The 25,285-nt window shown below is 41.7% G+C and overlaps 1 protein-coding gene and 1 long non-coding RNA gene across 10 annotated transcripts in view; one reads left to right on the forward strand and one right to left on the reverse strand.

Annotated features, from left to right (window-relative positions):
* Positions 1-25,285, forward strand: part of CEP112 (centrosomal protein 112) — a 210,962-nt gene that overhangs the window by 156,634 nt on the left and 29,043 nt on the right. For 3 of the 5 annotated variants that reach the window (XM_083489925.1, XM_083489927.1, XM_083489924.1), the window contains 2 exons: positions 3,939-4,001; positions 7,454-7,603. The exons of 1 other annotated variant lie outside the window; for it this stretch is intronic. In XM_083489925.1, the coding sequence (XP_083346051.1) occupies positions 3,939-4,001; positions 7,454-7,603 (213 nt within the window). The remainder of the gene's footprint in view (positions 1-3,938; positions 4,002-7,453; positions 7,604-25,285) is intronic. One more of the 5 variants, XR_014522593.1, reaches the window with a different exon arrangement.
* Positions 4,014-25,285, reverse strand: part of LOC310700670 — a 72,957-nt gene continuing 51,685 nt past the window's right edge. Inside the window, exons 3-4 of one of the 5 annotated variants that reach the window (XR_014522687.1) lie at positions 12,891-12,938; positions 4,014-4,996 (exon numbers count right to left, since the gene is read on the reverse strand). This is a non-coding gene — a long non-coding RNA (uncharacterized lncRNA). Of the gene's footprint in view, positions 4,997-10,478; positions 10,657-12,890; positions 12,939-12,960; positions 16,886-22,030; positions 22,515-25,285 lie in introns of those variants that run through there. The other 4 variants (XR_014522688.1, XR_014522686.1, XR_014522689.1 and 1 more) reach the window with 4 other exon arrangements.

Genomic DNA, 25,285 nt, shown 5'->3' on the forward strand with positions numbered 1-25,285 from the left:
AAGGTACCCCTGCCCGTACGGGCCAGTCGTGTCCGACTCTAGGGTTGCGTGCTCATCTCACTCTAGAGGCCGTGAGCCAGCGCCGTCCGAAGACACTTCCGGGTCACGTGGCCAGCGTGATGAAGCTGCAGCTGGCGAGCCAGCACCAGCGCAGTACACGGAAACGCCGTTTACCTTCCCGCTATAAAGCAGTACCTATTTATCTACTTGCACTTAAAAGTGCTTTTGAACTGCTAGGTGGGCAGGAGCTGGGACCGAATGACGGGAGCTCCCCCCGCTGCGGGGATTCGAACCGCCGACCATACGATCGGCAAGTCCTAGGCACTGAGGTTTTACCCACAGCGCCACCCGCGTCCCGGGAAATAGCATATACCAGGGGTCTGCAACCCACGGCTCTGGAGCCGCATGTGGCTCTTTTACACCTTTGCCGCGGTACTAGCGAGGGGAGGAGGCGCATTGTGCGCCCCGACACTCCCCACTGTGGCGGGCGCTGTACTGGCTGTGACGTCGCATGGGGGCGGTGAGTGCGTTAGTCACGCACCTTCCCAACGTCACCTTCCCGCCTGCTGTCAGATCGGACATTTAGGTAAGAAACAATATATGCAGTGTTATATTTGTTTTAAATGTCGTAATGGTTTTGCGGCTCCCAGGTTTTTTCCCTTCGGAAACGGGTCCAAGTGGCTCTTTTTGTCTTAAAGGTTGCAGACCCCTGGCATATACCGTATGTCAAAACTGTAGTTACCATTTAATGCATAAGTAGTTTTTGGGTTGCATACCAAAAAGCTTTTGGTGTATAGGCCAAAGTTCTAAAACAGTGCAGAGAATGCACAGAATGCAGAATTGCATCTCTGCTTTCATTAATAAAAAACCAAGTTTCTAGCCCATGTGGTTGCAAAGATATGCTGAAGAAATTCAGGCAATTCTTGTGGTAAAACGACAACGCTAAAGGGGGAACAAAGTTTTCCAGTAGTCTAGGGTGGAGCTTACCCTGCATAGCTGCTGTCCCTCCCCATCACTAGTCAAACTAGAATGATTCATGGGGAGATACTGCAAATTTGTTTGCTAGCAGAGTTTGCAGAATTGAATAACTTTGGCAAATTATTTCATTCAAAATGTACACAATGTTAGTCAGAGTAAGTTGCATACAAACAAAATACTAAAACAGGAGTTTTGTCTTCCATGGCAGGAGGTACACATTCAGCTGAGTATCACTTCTTTTTGTGAGTTCTACAAAGTTCTAAAACTGCTCTGGGGATTGGGGATTGTTACAGATACTAGCCAATTAGTGCTATACACAGTAGGCTTCTACTGCACAGTCACAGGACTGGTTTTCTGTTAGCTGGACGCTGCAGAGAATTGCTTGTCTGATCAGAATGCCATGTGTGTAATTCCAGAGTGGCCTCATCAGACAAATAATTTTTTCATTTGATGACACCATAGCTTTCCCCTATATAAGAAGGCCCTCAAAATGTACATATTCCTGTTTACACAGTTCTGCCTTTGAGCGCCCAGGCTTGAGCCTGGGGTATTTATTTACATGCAACAATATATATCATGCCCTCATGGGGCCTGCAAGACAGCTTGTAACACCAATTACAACAATATACAATCCATGTTACAATACAGACTAAGGAAAAAAACCAAGCAAAACAACCAACAACCAGAAGCCAGATATAAAAATCATAGAGATGAGGAGAGAAACCAAACAAAAATAGTTTTAGCAGCACTCAAGAGCTCCCTACCCTTTATCTTTCTAGGCAGCGTACAGAACAGATGCTAGTTTCCACAAATTTGGTGGCAGTGTTGTGTTGAATGATCATTACTGCCTTTGCATTGTAATGGCATCTGTACTGCCATTCTCTCTGGTCAAACTGGTTTGGGGTGGAGTTTATGTGTGTTTCCCCCCAGTGTTTTCTCAGTGAATGCTTACTGTCATGGGTAGCAAACTTTACATGAGCATGGATGCTGTGGGTGTCTAGAAGGGCTTGGTGCTGCACCATTCTTGAAGCTAAACTGCTTGCGGATGGGGTTGGTGATCATTGGGAACACTTAAGAGGGTGATATAAGTGCAGTGGTACCTCGGTTTTCGGAAGCCAAACGTTCTGGTTTTCAAACGCTGAAAACCCAGAAGTAAATGCTTCCGTTTTCGAAGGCACCTTGGAAGTCAAATGGCTTCCACTGCCATTTCTTCCCATTTTCTCCATTGACTTCGCAGACCGCCCTTTGCGCCTCAGTTGTCGAACGTTTTGGAAGTCAAATGGTCTTCCGGAGTATCACTGTATAACAAAAATGACTCCATCCATTTCACCCCCTACACTGCTTGAAGTCTAATTTGGTCAGTTTTGCATATTTTTTTGAAAACTAGAAGGACTGGGGGGAGTATTATTGTGTTTTTATGTTTGTTGGAGTGGCTGGGGCAACCCAGCCAGGTGGGCGGGGTATTCTTATTCTGTCAAAGCCACTAGGCTTCAGTCCTCAAAGCAACACTCCTCCTCCACTGTTAGATTTCTATAATTTCTGTATAGAGCTAGTCCCACAGCAACTGCAAGCTGTACATCTTTTTCACTGCTCCACACACACAAAAATAATTGACAAAATGCATAGAGTCTTTGTATATACATGACCCAGTTTTACTCTGCCCAATGTTGAAGAGACTCTTTGGGCCCTAGCTCTGCCCTTGATCACCTGTGGGTGGTCTGCAGTACCTGCACAGTGTTCTTTTGGCATCAGAGGAGTTCATTGCTGGCACAGGCTAAGTTATTTTCTTTTTTATATTTAGTTCAGAGAGAAGTTAATTCTGACCCACAGCTGCAGAATTGAGCTCTAAAGTTGAGCTCATAGCTTTAGCCACAGAGTCAGTTCTTTTCACTGCTTGCTTTTTCTAATGCTTTTCTCGAAACTCAGTGGGCGTTGTCCAGAGCTTCTTGTCCCCTTTCATAAAAACATTCCACATCAGCACAATGATTGTCTGTGGTGTGCTGTGCCTAGTGCCTGCCTGCTCCGTAAGGGAACAGAGGAGTCCATGCATCAGAGCTGTTGGAGCACAGCCACTGTGCTGTGTCACCTACAAACATTTACTTAGAACGTATGGCTTTGCCATTCTGCATCCAGAAACATGAGAACACAGAGCAAATTACTTGGGTGTAATTAGTTCTGAGAGATGTCTTTTTGGAACCGGTTATTAAAAGAAATCTTTATTTCAAAATTGTGGCCCAAGTAGGCTGGGCGAAAGGGGAGGTAGAGAAAATTTACGTGGTGTTTTTTGTGTGTGTGTGGTGAATTTCAGGAACTGAATTCAGGAATTGCATGTGATATCAAAAGCAGCAACGAACCCCCTCTTTCCAGATTGCTTTTTGGCTTATGAATATGATATGAAAGATAAGGGGGGTGGTCAAAGGGAAGCCAAGTGGTTCCATAATGTATTGGATTTTTACTTCAACGGCCGCCAGCTTTCAGTAAAAAAAGGTGTAAGAATATGACAAAAGGAACTTGCAGGCATCAGCTGGCATACAAAATCATAGAGTATGCATCACATTGTACCCTCACAGCCTCCAGTGGAGCTTATGGGTTTTTTCCTTCCCTTTTTTCTTCTCACAGAGATGAAGTCATCCTGATAAACTCTGTTTCTCCCCCTGTCTTTTTTTAATCCACAGAGTCCTTTATGTTTCTCTAATAATTGGCAGCAGAGGTACTATTCTCCTCCCCCCCCCCCCCGCCTTTCAAGTGATGAATAGTTGGCTGTAGATCAAAGACAAGCCCTAGCGGTTTTTTGGCTGCCACAAAAGGGCGTTGGAATTGGCAGAGATCCCAGCTGCTTAGTGATAGGCATGTAGACGAGGTGCCAGGCAATAGGGGTCAGTGGCAAAATGTCTGTACACGTTCTTCATCTGAGATAATCTGGTTTCCTTTTTGTGTGTGTGTATGTGTGTGTATTTCAGGCCAACAGCAGGTTGAAGCAGATTGAAAAGGAATACAGTCAGAAGTTTGCCAAATCTTCACAGGTAGGAAACATAAAAACAAAACAAAAAAAACCCTACTTTTACAAAACTTGGGTTTTTGTTATTGGGTTGTTGTTTTTCCCTTTTCTTTCAGTTTTAAAAATGAAAATAGAAATAAGGCAGACTTGCTTCTGTTCTTGCAGTGTTAGTATGTAAACCCAGCTCCAGTTGTTCCCATGTTGTTTTGTACTTTGTTGATGAATACTTTTTGCCCTTTTTTGGGGGGGAGTAAGTGAATCAATGCTCTGCTCTATATCACTCAGGAAAGGCTCATACAGCTTCCTTGCTGGGTGATACAGGAAATGGTTGAACAAGGAACTATTGCGACCTGGTTTGCTTTATGCATGAACTGATTGGAATTTCAGAGGTGGTTGCTTGAAATATAATCTTACATATGATTCAAAGTGGCCTAGATGCTACTGAATCATAAAACATATCCTATCCAGTTTTGTTTTGTTTTTGAAAAATGTTTAGCGTTACTCTCATTTTCCACTCATATTGAAGTACTCCCCCTTAGTGAGGCCAAACTTAGATTCACAAAATGTTTAGGGGTATCCCCCTGCACCCCCCCCCCGAAAAAAGCACTGATCCTACCTACCCACTTCTCTAATAGGAGCTATAGCAAGAAAAGAGACCCTTGGGAGGAATTCTGCCTAAAGACTGCTAATACTCCTAACTCCAAAACTTGGCGTGAAAATGGCGCAGCAATAAGAACCTAACTTGGCTGAACTGGCAGCCTGTAGGACTGACTTAATGATCCACAAGCAGGAACTTCTCTAGCTTTCTGCTGAAACAGCTGGCTGGAGTCCTTCCTGGGCAGCAGATTTTCATCAACCCTTTTTTTTTTTTTTTGGAGCAAATCCACTGACTGGGAAGAATATCAGTCTGTCATTGTAAGCAGCGGGTCTTGTTCTGGGGAACTGGGCAGTGTTCTTGGTGATATCTGTTCAGAAATATTTCAGCAAAGCAAGTTCCTCCAAGACGTGGAAATGGAGCACCTATTGAGAGCCAAAACGCAAGGTCCAAATAATTTTATAAATAAATTAATCAGTGACTGCACCAAGGATGGGATTCAAACTATACAAGCAGTTTCTATACATATCCTGAAGAACGAGTGGACATGTTCTTAGCCTGTGTGTTTCTATTTTCTTTTAATCTGAGGAGGCTGTTGTAAGGGTTTGTACACGTATCACAGCCTTTTAGGTCACATTATTGGCACAGAGACCAAATTAAAATATTGGACTTCATCTTTAATTCTGAATGTCTTCACTTCTTGTGGGATTTGCATCAGCCTCACACTGTCATTTGAACAAAGTTTTCGTAATGTAATGTTAATAATAGGTCACTTGTAACTTTCATGTGGTCGGGCTGCTGACAACATCAGCCTAATCTAACACTCTCTGGCCTCTTGGAACATTTGCTTTTTAACACCCACACACGAAAAATAGGTTCCAAGAAATTCTCTCTGAAGTTTGGGCAAAATAAACAATTACATTTTTCTCCCCTGAGATTTACTGCCCAAAGCATTTCCTTGTCTATCCGCTGCTTTCAAAAATTTCTTAATACATTATTAAAACATCACAGCTTTTTAACCCAGAAGAACCTTAGAGTCCCATCCAGGTATTCTCACCCTGTGTTCTCTCTGCAATTTTATCTTAATTAAGCGAATAATTTAAAATTACTTGAGCTGGATTCTTTAATGTATGTTTCCATGGACTCTTTTGGTGGGATTGGGTGTGCTTTTTTAGAGCATCCCAACTTCACAAGCCGAATGACTAGTCTAATGTTGTATACATCTGCACTGTTGAATTAGTGATTTAGTCCCAGAGCATTGGGTAAGTAGATGCACATACACAATTTTTTTCTACTCAACATGCCATTTATTTAGGACAGAAAGGCAGCCATGAGATGATTGTACCTTGTACAAGATTGTATAAGATTGTGCCTTTATTCAGCTACAGATGAGCTCCTTTCAAGAAAGCATTTCCCAGTTGTGTTCCCTTATTTAATATATTTTCATATCAGTTCTTTACTAGGGACAACTGTTTCCTTTGAATTATCCTTGTTGTTGAAAAGCTGACAAACTGTGCTAAACAGTCTATATATCATTTATTATTATTATTATTATTATTAGTTACTCAGATGCATCTGGGCAATTTGATATTTTTAAAAATCCATTATGAACAGATGCAACTGGAGAATAAGTATGACAATATAAACAGCAGATTTTATCATTTGATGTAACAAGCCAGAAATGGAGGTTGAGGGAAGTCAACGGGGTGGGGGGATTGGAAAATGAATGTTTAGTAATGATGATGGATATTTGTTGCAAGAAAGAAAATCAATAAAAATTATTTGTTAAAAAAGAGAGAGAATAAGTATGACAAAAACAGCTGCAATAAAACAAAACAACAAACTAACAACAATAAAATCCCCTGCTCAAGCACGTACACAGTCTACCTCATCACAATATTGCCTTGTTTTTGTTCCCAACTTGGGTCCAGAGTTCTCTAGTGCAAACAAGGATTTTTATATATCGGTGACTGACTGTCATTACTGCCTGAACCCTGAGATATTTTCTCAGAACTTGGCCCAGTGGAGTCTAGTAAGGCTTTCTCTTAAGTGAGTGTGCTGAAAGCAGTGGCCTTAGATAGAAGACAAGTGTTATGACAAGCATGCATGCAGACTTTTGTGAGACTCTCATTCAAAACTTGCCAAATCATAGTAGGAACTAACTGCTATGTTAGATTAATTTCATAAACTCAATGTGATATGTCATGGACCAGAGTCTAGAGGTCCCCCCCCCCCAACAAAAAACCCACCCCTGACACAATTCTCTGCACATGTGTAGGGAATTTCCAGAGTCCAATTCAGACCACAGCTTTTGCAGCCCCTAAAAAACTGCTTCCCTTCCCTGAGCATACGCTGCAATTGACTGCAGCTTCTTCAAGCTGGCAAAAGCAACTTCAAGAAAGTTGGCAAATGCCAACTAAACCAAAGTATCCAATGTTTATCGTTTATATTGCAATTGTCATTCTCTGGGGGTTAGCTCAGAATGTCATGAATCATTGCTACATATCCTAATGTGCAAGAATATTTCAGACGATTGATTTTACAAAATCATTGCAGCGAAGTGGAAAATTGGAAACCCTTATTTCCCATGTTTTCTCATAACAAATGTGCTTTGTTCTGGTGAGTAAATTATTGGGGAATTTTATAGTGGAAAATGTTTTCATATATTTTTACGTTCGGCAATTTTATGCCATTCTGGGTCTTGCTGTATTTCTTTTCTCTGTGTAGAATGTTATGCTTGCTAGTGTTGTAATATGTTAATTTCAACTATTTAGTTTTCACAGTTGAGTTTGCTAACTCAGATTTTTGTGTCAAGTGTAAATACATGCAAAGCATAAACTTCTTACTATTGTAGGAGTTTTAGCATGCTGTTTTCTTTTTAGATCATAGCTGAACTTAAGACAACCATTTCCTCTCTGACAGAGGAAAGCAGCCAGCAGCAGCTTGCTGCAGAAAGGCGTCTGCAGGATGTTTTACAAAAGTTTGAAGATGAGAAGAAGCAGCTGATTAGAGATAATGACAGAGCAATCAAGGTAATCTTGGGCTTTGAGTCAATGATGCTACCAGCTGTTTGAGCATAATTAAAAGTTTTGAAAGCATTGACTGTGGCTGCCTGAATGCATGTAGCATTCATGTTCTTATAGCGCTCAACAATTTCATTCACTAGACTTGAACTGTGATACATTCATTGACCGGTTTTTCTACGGGAAATAATTGGAGAGAAATTTACTGTAGTAATTTTTTTTGGAATAACAACAGTCAACCTTTAGGTATGGGATAGCATTTTTTGAAAATATTCTGGAACTTTAGGGTGGGATTCAAAGTAGCTTTATAGAGACTGCTTCGTAAGCATAAACATTTGTGCTTGCCTGATGGAACTGTCTCCCCTCTCATGCTGTTCTTGGAATACTCCTGACTCCCCCAGAGCTGATTGGGGGATGTGGAGAAAGGAGATGGGGAAAGCCCCACTGCAATAAATTCTGCTATTGCAAAGACAGCCCTTAGTGTAAAATATTTCCGTGTTGGGACATATACTGGAAAGCACTCAACCAGACCTGGTAAATTGACCCTTCTGATAAAGTTAGTGCCATGTTGCTTTGTGGTTCCTTTCCAAGTCAACAGCTATAAAAATAGGCACTATCTGGGTCCATTGTCCATCCATTTGAAGCCTCTTAAGAAGGATAGAGGTGGACCGTCTTAGCCATGGGTAGGCAAACTAAGGCCCGGGGGCCGGATCCAGCCCAATCGCCTTCTAGATCTGGCCTGTGGGCGGTCTGGGTGTTTTTACATGAGTAGAATGTGTCCTTTTATTTAAAATGCATCTCTGGGTTATTTGTGGTGCCCGACTGGTGTTTTTACATGAGTAGAATGTGTGCTTTTATTTAAAATGCATCTCTGGGTTATTTGTGGGGCATAGGAATTCGTTCAGTCCCCCCCCCCAAAAAAAATAGAGTCCGGCCCCCTACAAGGTCTGAGGGACAGTGGACCAGCCCCCTGCTGAAAAAGTTTGCTGACCCCTGTCTTAGCAACAGACAACACAAGCATGAATAGTGTCATCCTCAGTAACTGCCCCATAACTGCAGTACTCTTCCTTTGGAGCCTCGCCTGCCTTAAGGAACATCTTTTCAGAGCAGTGTAACGCCATTTGTTTTGGCTTGGTTTTAGGAGCTCAGTCAGTTTGGAGCTTCGGTTTTGGATTTAAATCTGTTCAGCAGATTTTAATTTGCCACTTTACATGTTTATAAATTTGTTTTAACTTACTAACACATGACCAGTCTCTGGGACTGAGTGGGCTAGAAATACGAACGAATAATGTCAGGATTTTCTAATTCTTTAAAAGAGCACTCATATTCTTGGTGTCACAGTGATATGTATGCATGTAAGTAGATGGACTCGCCTTTGTGACTGTTTGTAGGCTTGGGGCCAGTTGGCCTTTTTGTTTTGCATTGACCTTCTCCATGCTGTCTCTGTCCATTAGATGTTGTTTCAAAAAAGTTTGTGTGCACCCGGATTGGTTTATTTTCCAGCTATTTTGCATTATTTCTTCTCCTATGAGCTATTTCAGTATAATGGGGGTGCTTCAACTGGTATTTCTCCTAACTGGTATGTAGCAAAGATTCAGTCCCAATCCCCCATATAACTCAGGGTGTACAGATACCGGGGGGTGGGGTGGGCAGTGCCTCTGAACAAGGGGGGAATCATGCAACAAAAAGATGTATTCTAAGCAATACAAGTTAAAACTACCAGAATTAGCCAGGGTCATCTTAATTGTAAAGATGCCATAAGTGCTTGAGGACCATATTACGTTCTTCAAATTGACATCCCTGCACATGCTTTCTTGAATAGAAATGTACTGCGGTTACATTTAACTGCAAAACAAGGACTGCATTAAGTTACCGGTACGTTTTGGCCAGGTTTGCACATAATAGTAAATTCAAACAAAGTATGGCTTACCAGCAATGAGGAAACTGTTCAAATGGTGACTACCTGAGAACCAGTTCTCGTATCAAGAACATTTGTGGCTTGTTCTTGTGGTTTGGAGAAAAATAAACCATTTGTGCTGGTTTCCACGTAACCCTATGGCAGTGCTCTGCCTTGTTTCCTTCTGGTGTGGCAAAAGGAAGAGGGTGGGCACAGTATGAGCAGGCATGTATGTGAATGCTTGCACATTCTTGATAAGCCATACTTCATTTAACTATGGCTTCCTGTTATATGCAGACTCAGCCTTTGTGGCAAGAAATCTTCCACTATGCTACTTTCATTATTTTTTCCTACTTTTTATATGGCATTCCATTTCTAACAGTATTTCAACATGTGTAAGGTGAGGATGAGACTTACCTTGATTTTCTCTGGTTTCTAAGGATCATGCTTAGAGAAGCAGCAACACATTTTCTTGTTCCTGATATTTCAGTCAGTGTGAAATCATTTCTTAAAGTGTTTCCCTCCAGGCAAATATGGTGAATGAAAGGTTAATCTCTGAGGGGCTACCCTTGCAAACCATTCACAATCTGAGTTACAAAGGAGGAGAAGCATCAGCCTTCATTACTAAACAAGATTGTGATTTGTATCATTTCGTAATTTTAGGGAATAGAATGACCCTCTGAAAAGCATCCTTCACCCAAAAGAAAACAATTATCCTCCAAAAACCTATTATAATGTGGAGAGATGGTGCTCCTCTTCATATACAAGGTGCTATAATGTTTATATTCATCTGTTCAGTAAAAGGGATTTTTTTTATTTTAGTTTCCATGTTTGCATTTATTTTATGAATTAGATTTAGGGATTGCATCTTATTTAGAATGGGCTGCTCACATTTAAAAATGTAAAACAGGACTTGGTGGAAAAATCAACAACATGGCAGCTGCACTTCCCTGGAAGTGACTGTAATGCAGCTGGAAACTGTTTACCTTTGAGGGTGGCTTCTTGGCCCTCTGGAGCCTAGGTGGAATCTGACAGCTTATTGTCACTCCCATTGTGGCAGGTAAGTTCACTGGGGCCCAAATGGTCTTGCTGCTCTTCCTCACAGGACAGGTGGGATTGATGTGCTCAGGAAGGTGGGTGGGGAGAGAATAGGATCCCAAATCAGCTGTTAAGAGCAACAGCAAGTGGAAAATGTGTCTGCTTTTTAGCACTTAGCAGTGATTTTTAGCCTGACTGAACCATGTCATTTCCTAGATTCTCACCTTACTGCTTCAGTCCTATATTCAGTCGCTCGCACTGAAAATTTCTTGATCATGAGTGACGGCAGCTGTGAACCAGGTGGATTTGTGAATTGGCAAAAAGGTTGGCTGCAACATAATGCTATCTGTTAGAGGATGAAGTATGCACTCTAACTGGGTGAGGGTTTACACGAAGAACTAATCTATTGAGGTAATATTTCTACTATGAGGGTTGGGGGAAAGGTGATTTAAAAATACCTTCACCTTGGCTATGACCTTGCTGGCTTCCTGTTAGAGAATGAAAGCTCTCATGCTTCTCAGTGATCAGACGTGTTGCCATGCATGAGAATTACTAATCCCTTGAAAAGATCCTGGAATATTAACCTGGTCATCGCAGTACCAGTTATTTCCCCCCCTGATAATAACCCACTCCCAAGGACAGGTTCCGTAACAAAACGGAAAAAGGTGACACCTGGCATGAGGTGGGCTTTTAGTGCCTTTCTTAGCCACTTCTCTCTGTACAAAACTGGATTTGGACGGGAAAAGACAGCATTGTCTCAAACACGCTCCATGACCTTTCTCTGCAGACTTGTTTGTTCTGCTACCTCAAGCTGGAAAGCAGACAGATGCTACAAAGCAGCCATGTGGAATCTAGACAAACCATTTCTGTTCAGCAAAGCCTCGTGCCTAGTGCTTGATCTAGCACTATTAAGACCCGCCTGAAACCACAGTCTCCTGATCCTTGATGCTGTAATCAATATCGTTTTGCAATGTGTCCAGGATGCTGGACATGTTTTTACCTGATTTTTTTTTGTATACTGCTTAAAGATAAAGGTAAAGGGACCCCTGACCATTAGGTCCAGTTGTGACCGACTCTGGGGTTGTGGCGCTCATCTCGCTTTACTCATCTCGTAGGGACCGAGCAATGGGAGTTCACCCATTCTAGAACTTGAACTCATATTACATTTTCCACCAAAAACTTTAATGCTCAAATCAGTTGTGGTACATAGGGTTCAAAGGCACAGCATTAGTTCATGGCTAAATAAGCTAAGACACTGATGCAATGAACAATACGCCCTGTTGGCTCTTGTTACAAGGGAATAACATAATAAGGGTATAACTTCAGCTCAACAAGTAGGATGTTCCTTTGGACTGGGCTAGCAAATGGGAATTCCTTCCAGAGAGATGGTCCCAAGCTCTCTGCTTGTGCTGGGTCTGGCATCTCCATGACCTAGGCAACTGAGGAAGTGTTAGCAGCAGCTCCAAGCCAAACGGAGTGGTCTCCTCCTAAGAGGATTGGCTAGAGGCAGGCTCTGGTGGCACCAGAGATGGTGCTGGGACAGGAGGCAAGGAGGGCACAGGAACTGGGTCCAACTGGGCGCGCAGCAGCTGACTGATATGAGAGGGGACAGGGTGGATCTGCCATGGGAACCCTCCCTGGGATCCAAGCTCTCATTTGTAATGTCCCTCAGGGTGACTCTGCTGTGTTTGGAGGCCTGGACATTGCCCATCCCCTGCTTCCCAGGTTCATCAGTGGGCAACTCCTCCCACCCTTTGTCCTGCTCTGAGCAGCCTCTCCACAACATTTCAGGGGTCATGGCAGACTCCCATCAATTGCAATCAAGGCATCTGTAAAGGTGAACACCATTTACTGAAAGGCATCTTGTTTCTTCATTTCTGATTTTTCCTTCCCCGGTAATGTGCACCCAGAAGACAGTGTTTTAGTGCATGTTATGGGTGGCGCTGTGGGTTAAACCACAGAGCCTAGGACTTGCCGATCAGAAGGTTGACGGTTTGAATCCCCGCGACGGGGTGAGCTCCCGTTGCTCAGTCCCTGCTCCTGCCAACCTAGCAGTTCGAAAGCACGTCAAAGTGCAAGTAGGTAAATAGGTACCGCTCTGGCGGGATGGTAAACGCCGTTTCTGTGCGCTGCTCTGGTTCGCCAGAAGTGGCTTAGTCATGCTGGCCACATGACCCGGAAGCTGTACGCCGGCTCCCTTGGCCAATAAAGCAAGATAAGCACCGCAACCCCAGAGTTGGCCACAACTGGACCTAATGGTCAGGGGTCCCTTTACGTTTACCTTATGTCACACTTGCCATTCCAGCAGCACAGCCCACAGTCCAAGGGATGAATGCAAGTCTAGGAATGAACAGTGCCTACCTTCGAACGTGACCGAGAATATTGTGTACCTGTTGTGGAAAGGTTTCCCTGAAAATAGAAATGTTGCAAATTACTGATGTAAACAGACTGGTCTGTATGTTGAAGTTTATTGCAAAAGAATTTTAAATTGAAGTTAATTTTTAAATAACGTCAGGTGCCGTTTTTCATTCAACAGTACTTTTGGGAAATGTTGCATTTTGTCCAACATGGTAGATTCCCAAAATAATGCAACAGTTCACCCAATTGTTGTTTACTGTTCTAGTTTTCTTTTTAGACGAGAAAGATGAAATTATGAAAGATGAACAGAAATGGGTTCCCAGGGACAGAAAGTAATACATGAAACAACTTTAAATGTGTTATGGAGAAGGCAGCTTTTAGAATGAATTTAATAGTGGGCTTCTAAGAATCAAGCATCATTCAGAATGATCCTAGCCTCAAAAATCTGGGGCATCACAAAAAAGGCAGTTTAAAAAGCCAGGATTCCACCTCTTCCAACCAAGTATCAACGAAATAGCCTGTACAAAAGCCTGTGTAGGCTTTCCAATTGTCAGGCTTTGTTCTGCTTCCAGAGACTTTCTGGAATTTTGCCTTTTTCCTTTTCTCTTCTGGAACAGCATTGACTTGGAGGCTCTTCCAGCAGTGTAGGTGGAAATACAATATGAACCAACTTTTATATTCACCACCAAAAGGCTGTGGGAGCATTTGGCATTTTCAAAGCAAATGTCTGTAAGCCTACAAATTTTATTGCTGTGCAGTAAAGCTATTTGCACCTAGTTTTCAGAGTTTGACATATTAATAGAAAGTTATAGGCATTTGCATTTTCAAATGAAATATTAAACTACACCTGATATTTTCAAGAAAGGTGGACAAGCCAAAACCTATGAAAAAAACCATGGAGGGTATTTGGTTGGAAGGTGTGACAGAAGGTGTCAATGTTCAAGTTATTAGAACTGACCCATCCACTTCAGATAGCTTAGGAAGCAGGCTCCTATATCAGTCTGTAAAGGTGCTTTGCGTAATGCCCCTGCCAAGTAGCTTCTTATATTCCTAAGGGAGCCCTACTCCTTAGACATATTCACATAGGATAGATCAATCAGTCAGTCAGTCAGTCAGTCAGTCAAAGGATATTAGCCATGTTGGCTTAATAGAAGCCAAGTTCGGAGTCAAGATCCAACTGAATGCCAATTTTGGGAAGAAAGAAACAGCACCTGAGGACTATTGCCTCAGTTTCCCTGTTTGTGGGTTTCCAAAGGCATCTGGCTGTCCTCTCTGGGATGCTGGACAACAAGGACCTTGATCTGATCTCGGAAGGCCCAGTGATGTTCTTACGCGTTTGTGTGGAAATTCTCTATTTCAGGCTGAGGGTGAGGGTGAAATTTAAAGAGCAAAAGAACATGCATGTGCTTCCATTGTTAGTAAACTGAACCTAGCCTGTTGAGACATTCATAGTCTCCTGATTTCATAACGAAGCAATATGGCATTTTATATATTGCACTAAATCTCCCCAACTGCATTTTCTCAGCTAGTCTTTGGCCAATTAACTATGAAATCCATTATTGTGGTTCTGGAAGCATGTAGGTTTTCATAGTGTGCCCAACCAGGAAGAGAAAGAAGTGTTCTGTTTTACCATGCGGATGAGCTCAGAAAAACCTTGGGGTGCTATGCTTGCCTAAGTATTAACTACTCTGCCTTTTGTACTCTTAGCATAACTCCATTTTAAAGCCAGTTCTGCAAGATAGTACCCACCCCCCTTGCTAATGCACTGTCTGAAGAAAACTAAGGAGATGGATTGAAATCATTTTTACAGATTCCTTGATAGTTACCAGCCTTGCCATAACATCTGTATTCCCTATCTTTGGAGACTAAAAAACCACTAAGGGACAGGACGTGGTGCAGCAGTCCACAACACATGCCTGGTTCCTCAAGCACAGAAATTCCTTGTTTTTCCCACGCAACTGTCATAGGTTTCATCTAATACACTTCCCAACCCAGCCTCATTGGGTCCCTACTGCTGACTCTGCCCACCTGAGTCCTCAAGATGATATTACTGCTCTCACATCTGTGTTACCAGAAAGCTGTGCATGCCACATTGCTTGAGGCATAACCTAACACAGGAGTTGGCCTCCTATATCTAAAAGATATATAGTGGGGCTAGGGGAAGGGAGATGAAAAAGCAAGTTTGCTTGGTGCTTTAAAAAAAAACAGAAAAAAGAGAGAAACAAATTGAACCTGTATCAATAAAAATTTGCATTGCCAAATCCTTCATACCTGATGCTTTTTCTACAGACTGGGAGTCCTTCCATCTTCAGGAGACTGTTTTTGGAGATGCTGGAGAACATGCTCATTTTCTCTAGCTTTAGTAAAAATGTAGGTCTCTCCTTATAGGGCTATATTTAGGTTCCTTATGTTTTCCTTTCTAAAGTTAATGTAATTCATGTCCTTGCAATTCCCCTGAGTAAAAACAGCAATTACTGGTGCCTATGCAATAATTTGAACCGTATCAGCAGGTTCTAATTGTCTGCATACCTGGTAACACCCTTCACCACTGCTCGCTACCAAGCCACCATGCTTGGCTCACAGCTGATATTATGTGTTTCCTCAGCTCCTCTAAAATACCACACGGTAATTGACCAAATTTGGTGAAAAGTCTGGAAACTAGGAAGGGGGTAGAGGGAAACGAAAGGTGATTGATGTTTTGAGATTATAGTGCGGTTTGAGTTGTCAAGGTTAATGCACTATACTTTGTGGAAGTGCTGCCTTCCTTTTTTAAAAAAAAATACTCCATTTTTTATGCCCTTCTGACTGTTTTCTGCTCAGTCCCCATGAGTGGTTTACAACAGTCCTCGTTTGCAGCTGGCGTTTGGCGTGCACATGAGCTTGGTGCTGCCAGCTCAGTTTTACTAGAGACCTAAAACTTCATTGCTTTCTGCAGCTACAGTTTTGCCTTCTGCTTCTTAAATTAGTGCCTTTTGCATCCAACTCGGCTGAATGAGAAGTTTCCCCGTGTTTTCTTTTTTCAGTCAAGCATTCAAAATACAAATAGTACTAAGCCTTGTTACGCCGTGGTATCCTTGCTTTCGCTGCTGTTGGTATCTCAGCTGGGTAAGAAGGCAGCATTTTATTAGATGTGTGAGATGGTTTTGAAAGGGCTGAAACTCCCTGCTTTTCTGCTCGCTTCTAATGAGAGAAGGCTGGGATGTAGCTACACAAATGGGAAACCGGTGGTGTTCTGGAACTTGTTCTGTTTTCTGTTATTTTTTAATGCTTTTGCATTTTAAAAATGTCATCCATACCTCAAAAATATTTGAAATTATATATTAAAAAGTAAGAGAAAACTAAAGGGGCCCGTCTTACCAGAAATGTGCCAAGCAAGCTTGGCATGAACTCATTTTGAATTGATGAAGTACTGTTCAAACACTCTGGCCTTCAGAATACTTTCTACCTGTATAGGAACATTGTAGTCACGAAGGGATGGAACTGAACACCACTAGTTTCAGTATGTTTTCTTTCTCTGCCAAAGAGGCCAAGAAACTCGTAAAATCTCTGTTCCCTAAGAATACGGTTATTAGACATAAAATGGTTATTGCAGAAGAATTGCTTATGTCCTCCGCATGGCTTGTCAGTGTGTGATGATTTTAACTTTCTTTTTACAGCTCCTCTTTGTTCTACTATCACCTCCCATATTTAGACTGCAGCTTTAAGTATCTCAGTAGAGTTGAACAAATTAAGGATCTCAGTATAGTTCAAATGGTTGTAGTCGAATGTTGAGGACAATAACCATAAGGATTTGTGGTGCATATGCTCGTAAATGTATTTGATTAAACAGCTTTGACAGGAAATAAATAGAGAAATGGGAGTAGTAACGGTACATTAAAAGAAAAAATACTGGCAACATTGCTGGGTTCCACTTTGAAAATGTTTGGAGCCTAGAGAAGTGAGTTCTGATCTGCCAAAAACAGATTGAATTCTCCTTTTCTCTGGCTGGAATAATAAATCTGAAATGAATTTCATTTATATTATTATTATTATTTTATTAAAATATTCATTTACTGCCTATTATGAAAATATCTCAAGATGGTTTACTATTAATGATACAATAACAATAAAATAGATCAAGCAGCATCATCAGTCATTTCAAAAACTACGGAAAAGTTATGACAAGTGAATATCCTTACTGGCAATTAAACAAAGGGTGGACACCACGTGATTGCAGTTAGTGTCACGTGTAGTTAGATTCCAAATCTCTGAAACTTCAACCTCGCATCTGCAATGATTTAATGAACTATGATTCTGGAAATCCATGAGAAATGCCACATTATCAGAACTGATGGCACCTATGCCAGGTTTCATTCAAAGTTTTACGACTTCTATACTAGGGTTGCCATATTCCCAAGAGTGAGAAAGGTTTGCTTGTATTAGATTAAATGAGGTGTTTCCAATGAACTGGAAGTCGAAAACCACAGCTTTTTTTCAGCTGGAACTCCCCAGACCTCAGTTCTGGCACCTCCCCAATGGGTACCATTGTCATTACAGTGGTACCTCAGGTTTCATACGCTTCAGGTTACATACGCTTCAGGTTACAGACTCTGCTAACCTGGAAATAGTGCTTCAGGTCAAGAACTTTGCCTCAGGATAAGAACAGAAATTGTGCTATGGCGGCGTGGCGGCAGCAGGAGGCCCCATTAGCTAAAGTGGTGCTTCAGGTTAAGAACAGCTTCAGGTTAAGAATGGACCTCCAGAACGAATTAAGTACTTAACCCGAGGTACCACTGTATAAGAGAAGAAGAGAGGACTTCATAATGAGTCTTGGCACCTCTTTTTCTAGAAAAACAGCACGGGTCCAAACAATTTCTGTTAGGTCAGCAAAGTACTTACTATTACTTGTCCTCGGGGTTTTTGTTTCAGATATAATCCCTGCTCAATTATTTTGTTTTAGATATAATCCCTACTTTCATCCATCCTTACATAGCTGTTTGGCTTTATGTGGAATTCACCTGTGCTAATTTTCAGTTTAAATGTTCAGAAAAATCAAAGACTTGCTGTTGTTTGTAAGGCAAATTCCTCCTCTATCAGCCCCCAAAGTCTATAGATAGAGGAAGCGGTGATGCAAATCAACGAAGTGGAATTAAAATCTGGTAAAATGAGCATGCTTATTTTTTAAAATCAAGTCTTCTTACCATTTTGTGAAAGGCTTTCAAAAACTTGACAATGAATATGAGTATAAAAGAAAGCTGCAGTAAATTTTCCATTTACATAAAAAATACTTTAAAATCCAGAAGAGCATGTGAAATGTAGATATGCTTTTCCATATAATTTATGCTGACAAGCATCTTTGCCATATCTTTCTGTAACTCACTAGATCAGGGACTTTGAGGAACAAGCTTTCTTGGAAATCAGTAGAAGTTAGTATGTCTTAAAAAGACACACACTCACATGCTACTAATGGAACTGTATAGCAAATATTTGAAAAGGCAGTCATCTTTTCCCTCAGGCTAATAAGATTAAGTTCTAATAATCTTTTTGACCAGCTGCTGAAGACATTAGTTTTCATATGTTTTTCTTACGTAAATTAGCTAAATCGCAGTCAAATATTGAAACAAAATAAAAGAAAACTTAAAAACTCTTAGTTCACCCTCTTTATTGACTCTTAATTGCCTTTGCAATTGGACTACCTTATCTTAAAGGCTTGATGAAGAGTTTTGTGTGACTTGACTGTCCTCCCTTGCCAAGCACTGTTGGCTCAAAGACATAATATTTAAAAGATTTTGGGTGCTTTTCACATCACAGATTGAATTGTCAGGCCATATTGATTCAAGCCAGCTTTTGCTCAGTTCAAATAGCAACAGGTTGCCTTGAAAGTTAATACAGATGACCTAATGTCAGTTTTGAAAGTAAAAAGACATTATGAAACTTATTTTTTCTTTTGTGTACATGGAATACTTACAGAGCATTAATATTGTTACCTGATAGCACAGCTTATTCTGCTGTGGGAGGGATGCCCTTTTCTTCCTGCCAGTGATAATTAGCATAGACCCAAATGATCCACTTTGTTTTAATATACCAAATAATAAATTTGGTTGGTTGATAGGCAAAGATCTTCGCCCAAGCGGTTACACTATGGGATGCCGCTTGGGACCAGTTTACTTCCACAACCGCCTAACCTCCTATTTGTTCACTCGACTACTTCGATCTGTTACAGATGCCACATAATGCTTGTTCTTCTCTTGTAAGTAATTGTGTAAGAAACCACCTACACTATGGAAGAATGCTGGCATGTGTTTTAAGGTGGGGCAGGATGGCGCTGTGGTCTAAACCACAGAGCCTAGGGCTTGCTGATCAGAAGGTTGGCGGTTCAATCCCCGTGACGGGGTGAGCTCCCGTTGTTCAGTCCCAGCTCCTGCCCACCTAGCAGTTCAAAAGAACGTCATGTGCAAGTAGATAAATAGGTACCGCTCCGGCGGGACGGTAAACGGTGTTTCTGTGCACTGCTCCGGTTCGCCAGAAGTGGCTTAGTCATGCTGGCCACATGACCCAGAAGCTGACTGCGGACAAACGCTGGCTCCCTCGGCTTATAGAGCGGGATGAGCACCGCAACCCCAGAGTCGTCCACGACTGGACCTAATGGTCAGGGGTACCTTTACCTTTACCTTTACCTAGGATATAAAAGCACTAACAAATATAGGGCGTGGTATTCAATTAAATAATTGCGTAAGCGGAATGATTTCTGCTTGGGCAATGGGAATTCCCCCTTCTCTTCTCCTCCCCTCCCCCCACACCATCCTCAGTTCTGCGCTGGCAGGTTGGGGGAAATCTAGAACAGATTTAGTGGCGTCTGGCGGGGGGAGGGGGAGGAAGGAGGGCAAGTTTTCCTGTGCAAGCGGAAGTAGTTTTGCTTGTGGAAGACGCTACTTAACGCTACTTTGAATACAACCCAATGCCATGTTTGTTTTATGATATTGGGGTTATTTATATAAATGAACTATATTGCACGTTACAATCTGTTAATAAAAGTAAATTTAAAAACAAACAAACAAGTAGTAGTTCTATGAAGCCTAATGGGTCAATCTCTCATACTCTTTTCTGCGATCAGCAGAATGGTCTGTTTGATACACCACAATTCCATGGATCCAATCACAATCTCATCCCTGCTAAGCATGGTTGTTGTGCCCTCTTTGTGACAAAAAAGGTCAATCCACTTTCCTTGCTGTTAGATTATCTGAGGTTCGTTTTCACTGTGGAAGCAGGATGGAATGGTCCAGTGGTACATTTTATAGCAGTCAGATGAGGACCCTGCCTCCATCTTTTCCCTATTACCCCGAGAAAGCTGGGATTCAGCAGGGGTCAGGAGTGAGTTCAAGACTTTGCCAACTGAATGATTCTTAAGTCTTGCTGTATGTGATCTGGACCGAGGATTAAGCCATTAAATTCTTACCTGGCACTCCCTCTGATTAATTTGTTTTTTTGTGTGTGTCTGTGTGCTTCATAGTTCTGAAATCAAACCCAAAGGGCTGGTTGTATTTAGAGGGGAGAAAAACAACCTTAACATGTATGCTTTGAGACCGATAAGAAACTCTGCAGTTCAAGCTTTAATAACTAGAGGGAAGCTAAGAAACTTCAAAAAGTGGCGTGATAATGTTTTTGACAATGCGTCAGCTAAATGTTAGACAGAATCTTTTAAATCCTCTCAATATAAGTAGTTTTAAATTGGAAGTTTTGAACTTTTTCCTCCACAAGTGTATGCTAAAGCTGTTCTGGTATCTTTGAGTTTAGAAGATCTATTTTCTGAAAAACATGAGTTTTTATCTAAGTTGTTTCCTCTTGCCCAACTGAAGCAAAAATGCATTAGATATCCTAACCAACTGTACTAGCAATACACCAATATTAATATTCTAGCCTTTTAAATATTTATCTAGAGGGTACTGTTTTATGCAGTGATCTCTGACCTTTGAGTGATCAATCCAAAAGGCTGCTGATGTCAGTGGGAAGGCTTCTCAGTGAATGATATAATAGATCAGTGTTGGGGTGGGTGGGTGCTCAGTTTTGGTAGATACTGTATTTTTCACTCCATAAGACGCACTTTTTCCCTCCTAAAAAGCAAGGGGAAATGTGTGTGCATCTTATGGAGCGAATGCAGGTGGGAGGCAGGCAGAAAAAGCCCCCAAGAGCCGCACACAAGCTCCGCACGGCTCTTGTGGGCTTTTCCCCAGGTGGCAGAAGGAACTGACATGGCCAGTCAGTCCCTTCTCCCTCCACGTAGAAAAGCCTGCAGGAGCCACGCGCTCCTTAAAGGGTGCGCGGCTCCTGTGGACTTTTGCAGGAGGTAGGGGTATTGCCATAGCCGTGCGCAGCCCCTCCGGCCGGGAGAGGCTGCGCGCGGCTATGGCTTCTTTAGCCGCGTGCAGCCTCTCCCGGCTGGAGAGGTTGTGCGTGGCTAAAGAGGAAGCCAACACAGCGAGCAGGATCCATCCCGCTCGCTGTCTTGGCTTCTTTGCTCTTTGGGACTGGGGGGGGGATAAGATTTTTTTTTCTTGATTTCCCCCTCTAAAAACTAGGTGCGCCTTATGGTCCAGTGCACCTTATGGAGCGAAAAATACGGTAAATGTGGCCCTGCAGGCCTCTCCATCAGGTCCTCAGGACTCCCGCCAGAAACAAACAGTTGATTCAGAGGCTTATTTTGCACAGTCTCTACATAAAAATAGCCTTTGGACGAAAAATATTTCCCCAATAGTTGCTCTACTGCAAAACAAAATGTTCCCCTTAGGAGTAGATAACTTTTTTCCCATTTTTTTTAACATTAGCTCATGGTGGAATTGATTGAGTTCAAATGCTGATGGGAGTATCAATTCACACTCAAACATATGGGAAGAAAACCCCTGACCCAACTGCCCCAATGTCAGAAAGGGTAGGGAAACCTGCTATCCTATTTGTTAATGGGTAACCCAATTTTGCACTTTGTGTGACTGGAGGTGAACTTTGGTAATATTTTGTAATATGGTGCCCTGTGCAAGTTTGGCGCCCTCAAATGGATATTCTCAGTTATGGGTCGCCTCAATTTTGCGCACAACCCCCCCCCCCATTTTGACAGCCTATGTGAAGGAACTGCTCACACCACCCTATATTTGGCGCTGCTAGTAAATGCAAGCCCATCTGATCAGCTGAAGCTGTAGGCACCCCTGGCAATGCCAACACAACTGGCACAAAACAAAAAGGGAAAGGAAATCTTCAGGCCCCAGCTCCTTAAAACGGGGACAACTGCTGCCCTCCTAAGCAGATCTTCAGAAATGGTTAGACTCCTGTAGTTTTGGCAGGGGGCTTTGGAGGGGCACATAAGAAACCCCTGTGTTTGGCATGCTTTACAGATTGTGATGTTAACACGTTACCTGGACCTATTAATACTGTAAGCACTGTTTTCATTTCTGATTTTGTAATTCCAAGAATCATTCTACCTGATTTCATTGTTTAGATTTTAATTTGCTCCAGAGTAAGGTGAAGAATTCAAAAGTATCACACTTCAAAGAATAAAACCGTTCTTGTTTCATTTTAATGGGGCTGTTCATAGGCATATGTTTAAGTATTTTTCTTAATCATTGTGTTCCAGTAGTCAGAAAAACTTTTTGAACAGTGCTGAAAAATATGAGTTGGAGAAAAGGATGAAACATAAGAAAATGTTAAGAGTCTTTAAAGAACTTCTTGAGCTTATAGCTGCCTGGGTTCCTAGATGAAAAACAGTATTTGAGTAATTTTTTAAGAACAGGGAATCAAACTAAACAATAACAATTTGTGTTATCAATTGTATTTTTTTCTACTTTACCCATAATTTACACAGCAATACTGTCTCTACCGCACTGTACAACTAGTTTACATGAATGTAATGGGCAAATTAATAGTGGTCCAGTTTGCATGCAGTGTTTATGCATCATTTAAAATAAACTTTGCTTTAACATGCACAGGTACTTTGCTCCTCCCTGGCTCCTGATAGAGCCATGCAGCAGAGGGAACATGCCTAAAACAAGCCAGAGTCTGGCCTATTGTAAGGTGTGAACCCAAGACCATGGTTTGTTCTCTCCAAACAAACCACAACTGGCAAGCCACAAACAAACCTTGGCTTCTAAGTCAAGACCAGGGGAGGAAACAAAGTGCTCATGTTTAATTAGAACAATTGTTTACTTTGAACAGTGGTTTCTTGTTATGTGTGAACCAGACCAGTATAAGGTGTGTCAAACCAGACACAGGTTTGTTGCTTGATAGTTCTTGCTCGGGAATGGATTCTTATCACCACTTTCCCACATTGTAAGGTTCTTAGCATGTCAGTATCCTGCCAGGGATTGATCTCACAACTTATTCAACACCGTGGGCTAAATCTACAGTGAGTTTGAGAAATGCTGTTGCATTAAGAAGCAGAGGTTGTTCCTTTATGTGGTGGTGTAAATCCTCACTAGGACTTTTCAGTGTCCTGGAGAGATGTGTATATGCAATACAAAAACTCTCCAATATATTTCAGCACTGGGTGTAGTACAAAATACAACTTTCCACCCTTGCAGACATTAGGGTCAATTTCAGTTTATCTCCAGCCCCTATTTTTTGTTTTCAGAATAAAGAAATAGAGACTTCAATACTGGAGTTTGTATTGGACAAGTAGCCCAATGAGTAGCGGAGCAATAATTCAACATCAAAGAAAGAGCTTCTTAGATATATTGGTATTTTGCAACAACTGCAAAAGTTCCCACCAGAAAAGAATTTTTCCATATGTGCACAGCAAACATGTGCCTTAAGTTAACTGCATGCACTTTTGTTTTGCTTTCCTTGTACAAAAAGAAAAAGGGTATTGTGTTATTAACATTTCTTTAAAAAAAACCCTACAATTCTGCAGTTTAAGAGGGATAAGGAGAGGACCTCTCATGGATCCCATGATCCCATTTTCAGCTGAAATCACCTGAAGTATCTGCTTTACAATAACAGATAATATTTTACCAAATGATTAAGAAGTTATAACTTGGTGGTATGTACAGAATACACCAGCGGTTATCAAAGTTTGCTGTCAACTTTTCCTTGTCTTGTTTTAGTACTATCATCAACAGGCCCACATTTAATTGGGGGATATTGAGCAATCACAGCGAGTATTATTTTACAGGAAGGCATAGGGCAGAAGAATGCTGGGTATAGATTTGCCCCACCACCAGTCAAAATAAATATGGAGACTACCCAACATAAAATACCACCGTTTTTGCATAAACCTTCCAAGACAGTTCTTTCACTGCAGCTCAGGAAGGCTTAGGGGTTTGACCATTACTATTTTTCCACAGCACTTGGAATCAACATAGACCTTCCAAGGCAGCAATATTTGTTTCTGTGCTATTCCCAGCTCACCTAAACAGGGGAAGAGTCCCACTTTTCACAAAAAACTGCACTTGGGTGAGGGGAGCTGAAATTCCCCTTCAAGCCCTTTTCTCCTAAACTACCTCCCTTTAAACCCCAATTCTTTTAAGCCCTGGTGCAGGGGTAAGGATATTACAGCTACAGATTTCAGCCTTCTAGGAGTCTGGGGCAATTCTGATATGGTTGGGCATTGGCAGCCCAGGCTTTCTCCTGTCATCCTGGCAATGGGCTGCGTTGGCTCTCTCTCAACATCGCATCAGAAGAAAGCCTTGGATATTTCCACAGGCAGAAAATATCCACACACAACATGGCACTTAGGATTTCCACCGCCTCTTTAGGGGCTGCAAACAGGAAAGAACCTGACCTAGACATTCAGTTGTTATCAGGTATAAACCACTCTGTTCTTCAAAAATGTGGAAATCGAAATCGAAAGAACCCTTGATAAGTGAATTTAAATTTCCTCCCTTTTATGCTAACTGCTCTGGTACACTGAGCTATATAATTTATATCCCTATAAATTCCTTCTGACCTTTCCTAGCTCTGGCATTTTAATTATTTGCCATTGACTTTCGCTCAGGATTTCAGCAAGCTACGTATGCTCAATCTCTTGCAGAAAGAAACAGGGGGGAAAGAATAGATTGTGGGAGGATGCTATCAATTTTATGAAGATAATGTTAAATTGCAGCTGCTTCAACTGATGTTCTCGCTTGCAAAACTTGTTGCCAAACATTTCTGACTGCAGCAACTTGAATTTAACCTAGATTGAATATCCACACATTTGGTCTGTTAAGTACATTATGAGTCAGAGGGAATTTTGAGTGAATTAAACTCCCAAACATTTACAAGTGCTATCATGTCAAGCTTATTCATGTGGTAATGAAAAGTTTCCCTCCTCTTTCAAATACCAAGCCTAATACCCAATCATAGCCAACATTCCTTTAGGGCTTTTCCAGTGATGTCGCCCCACACCATAATTGTGCCAACCCCAATATAATGGTGGTAGCATTATAATCCTGCCA

Source organism: Podarcis liolepis, assembly GCF_965112155.1.
Source record: "Podarcis liolepis genome assembly, chromosome: 2".
In the NCBI taxonomy this organism is placed as follows: Eukaryota; Metazoa; Chordata; class Lepidosauria; order Squamata; family Lacertidae; genus Podarcis; species Podarcis liolepis.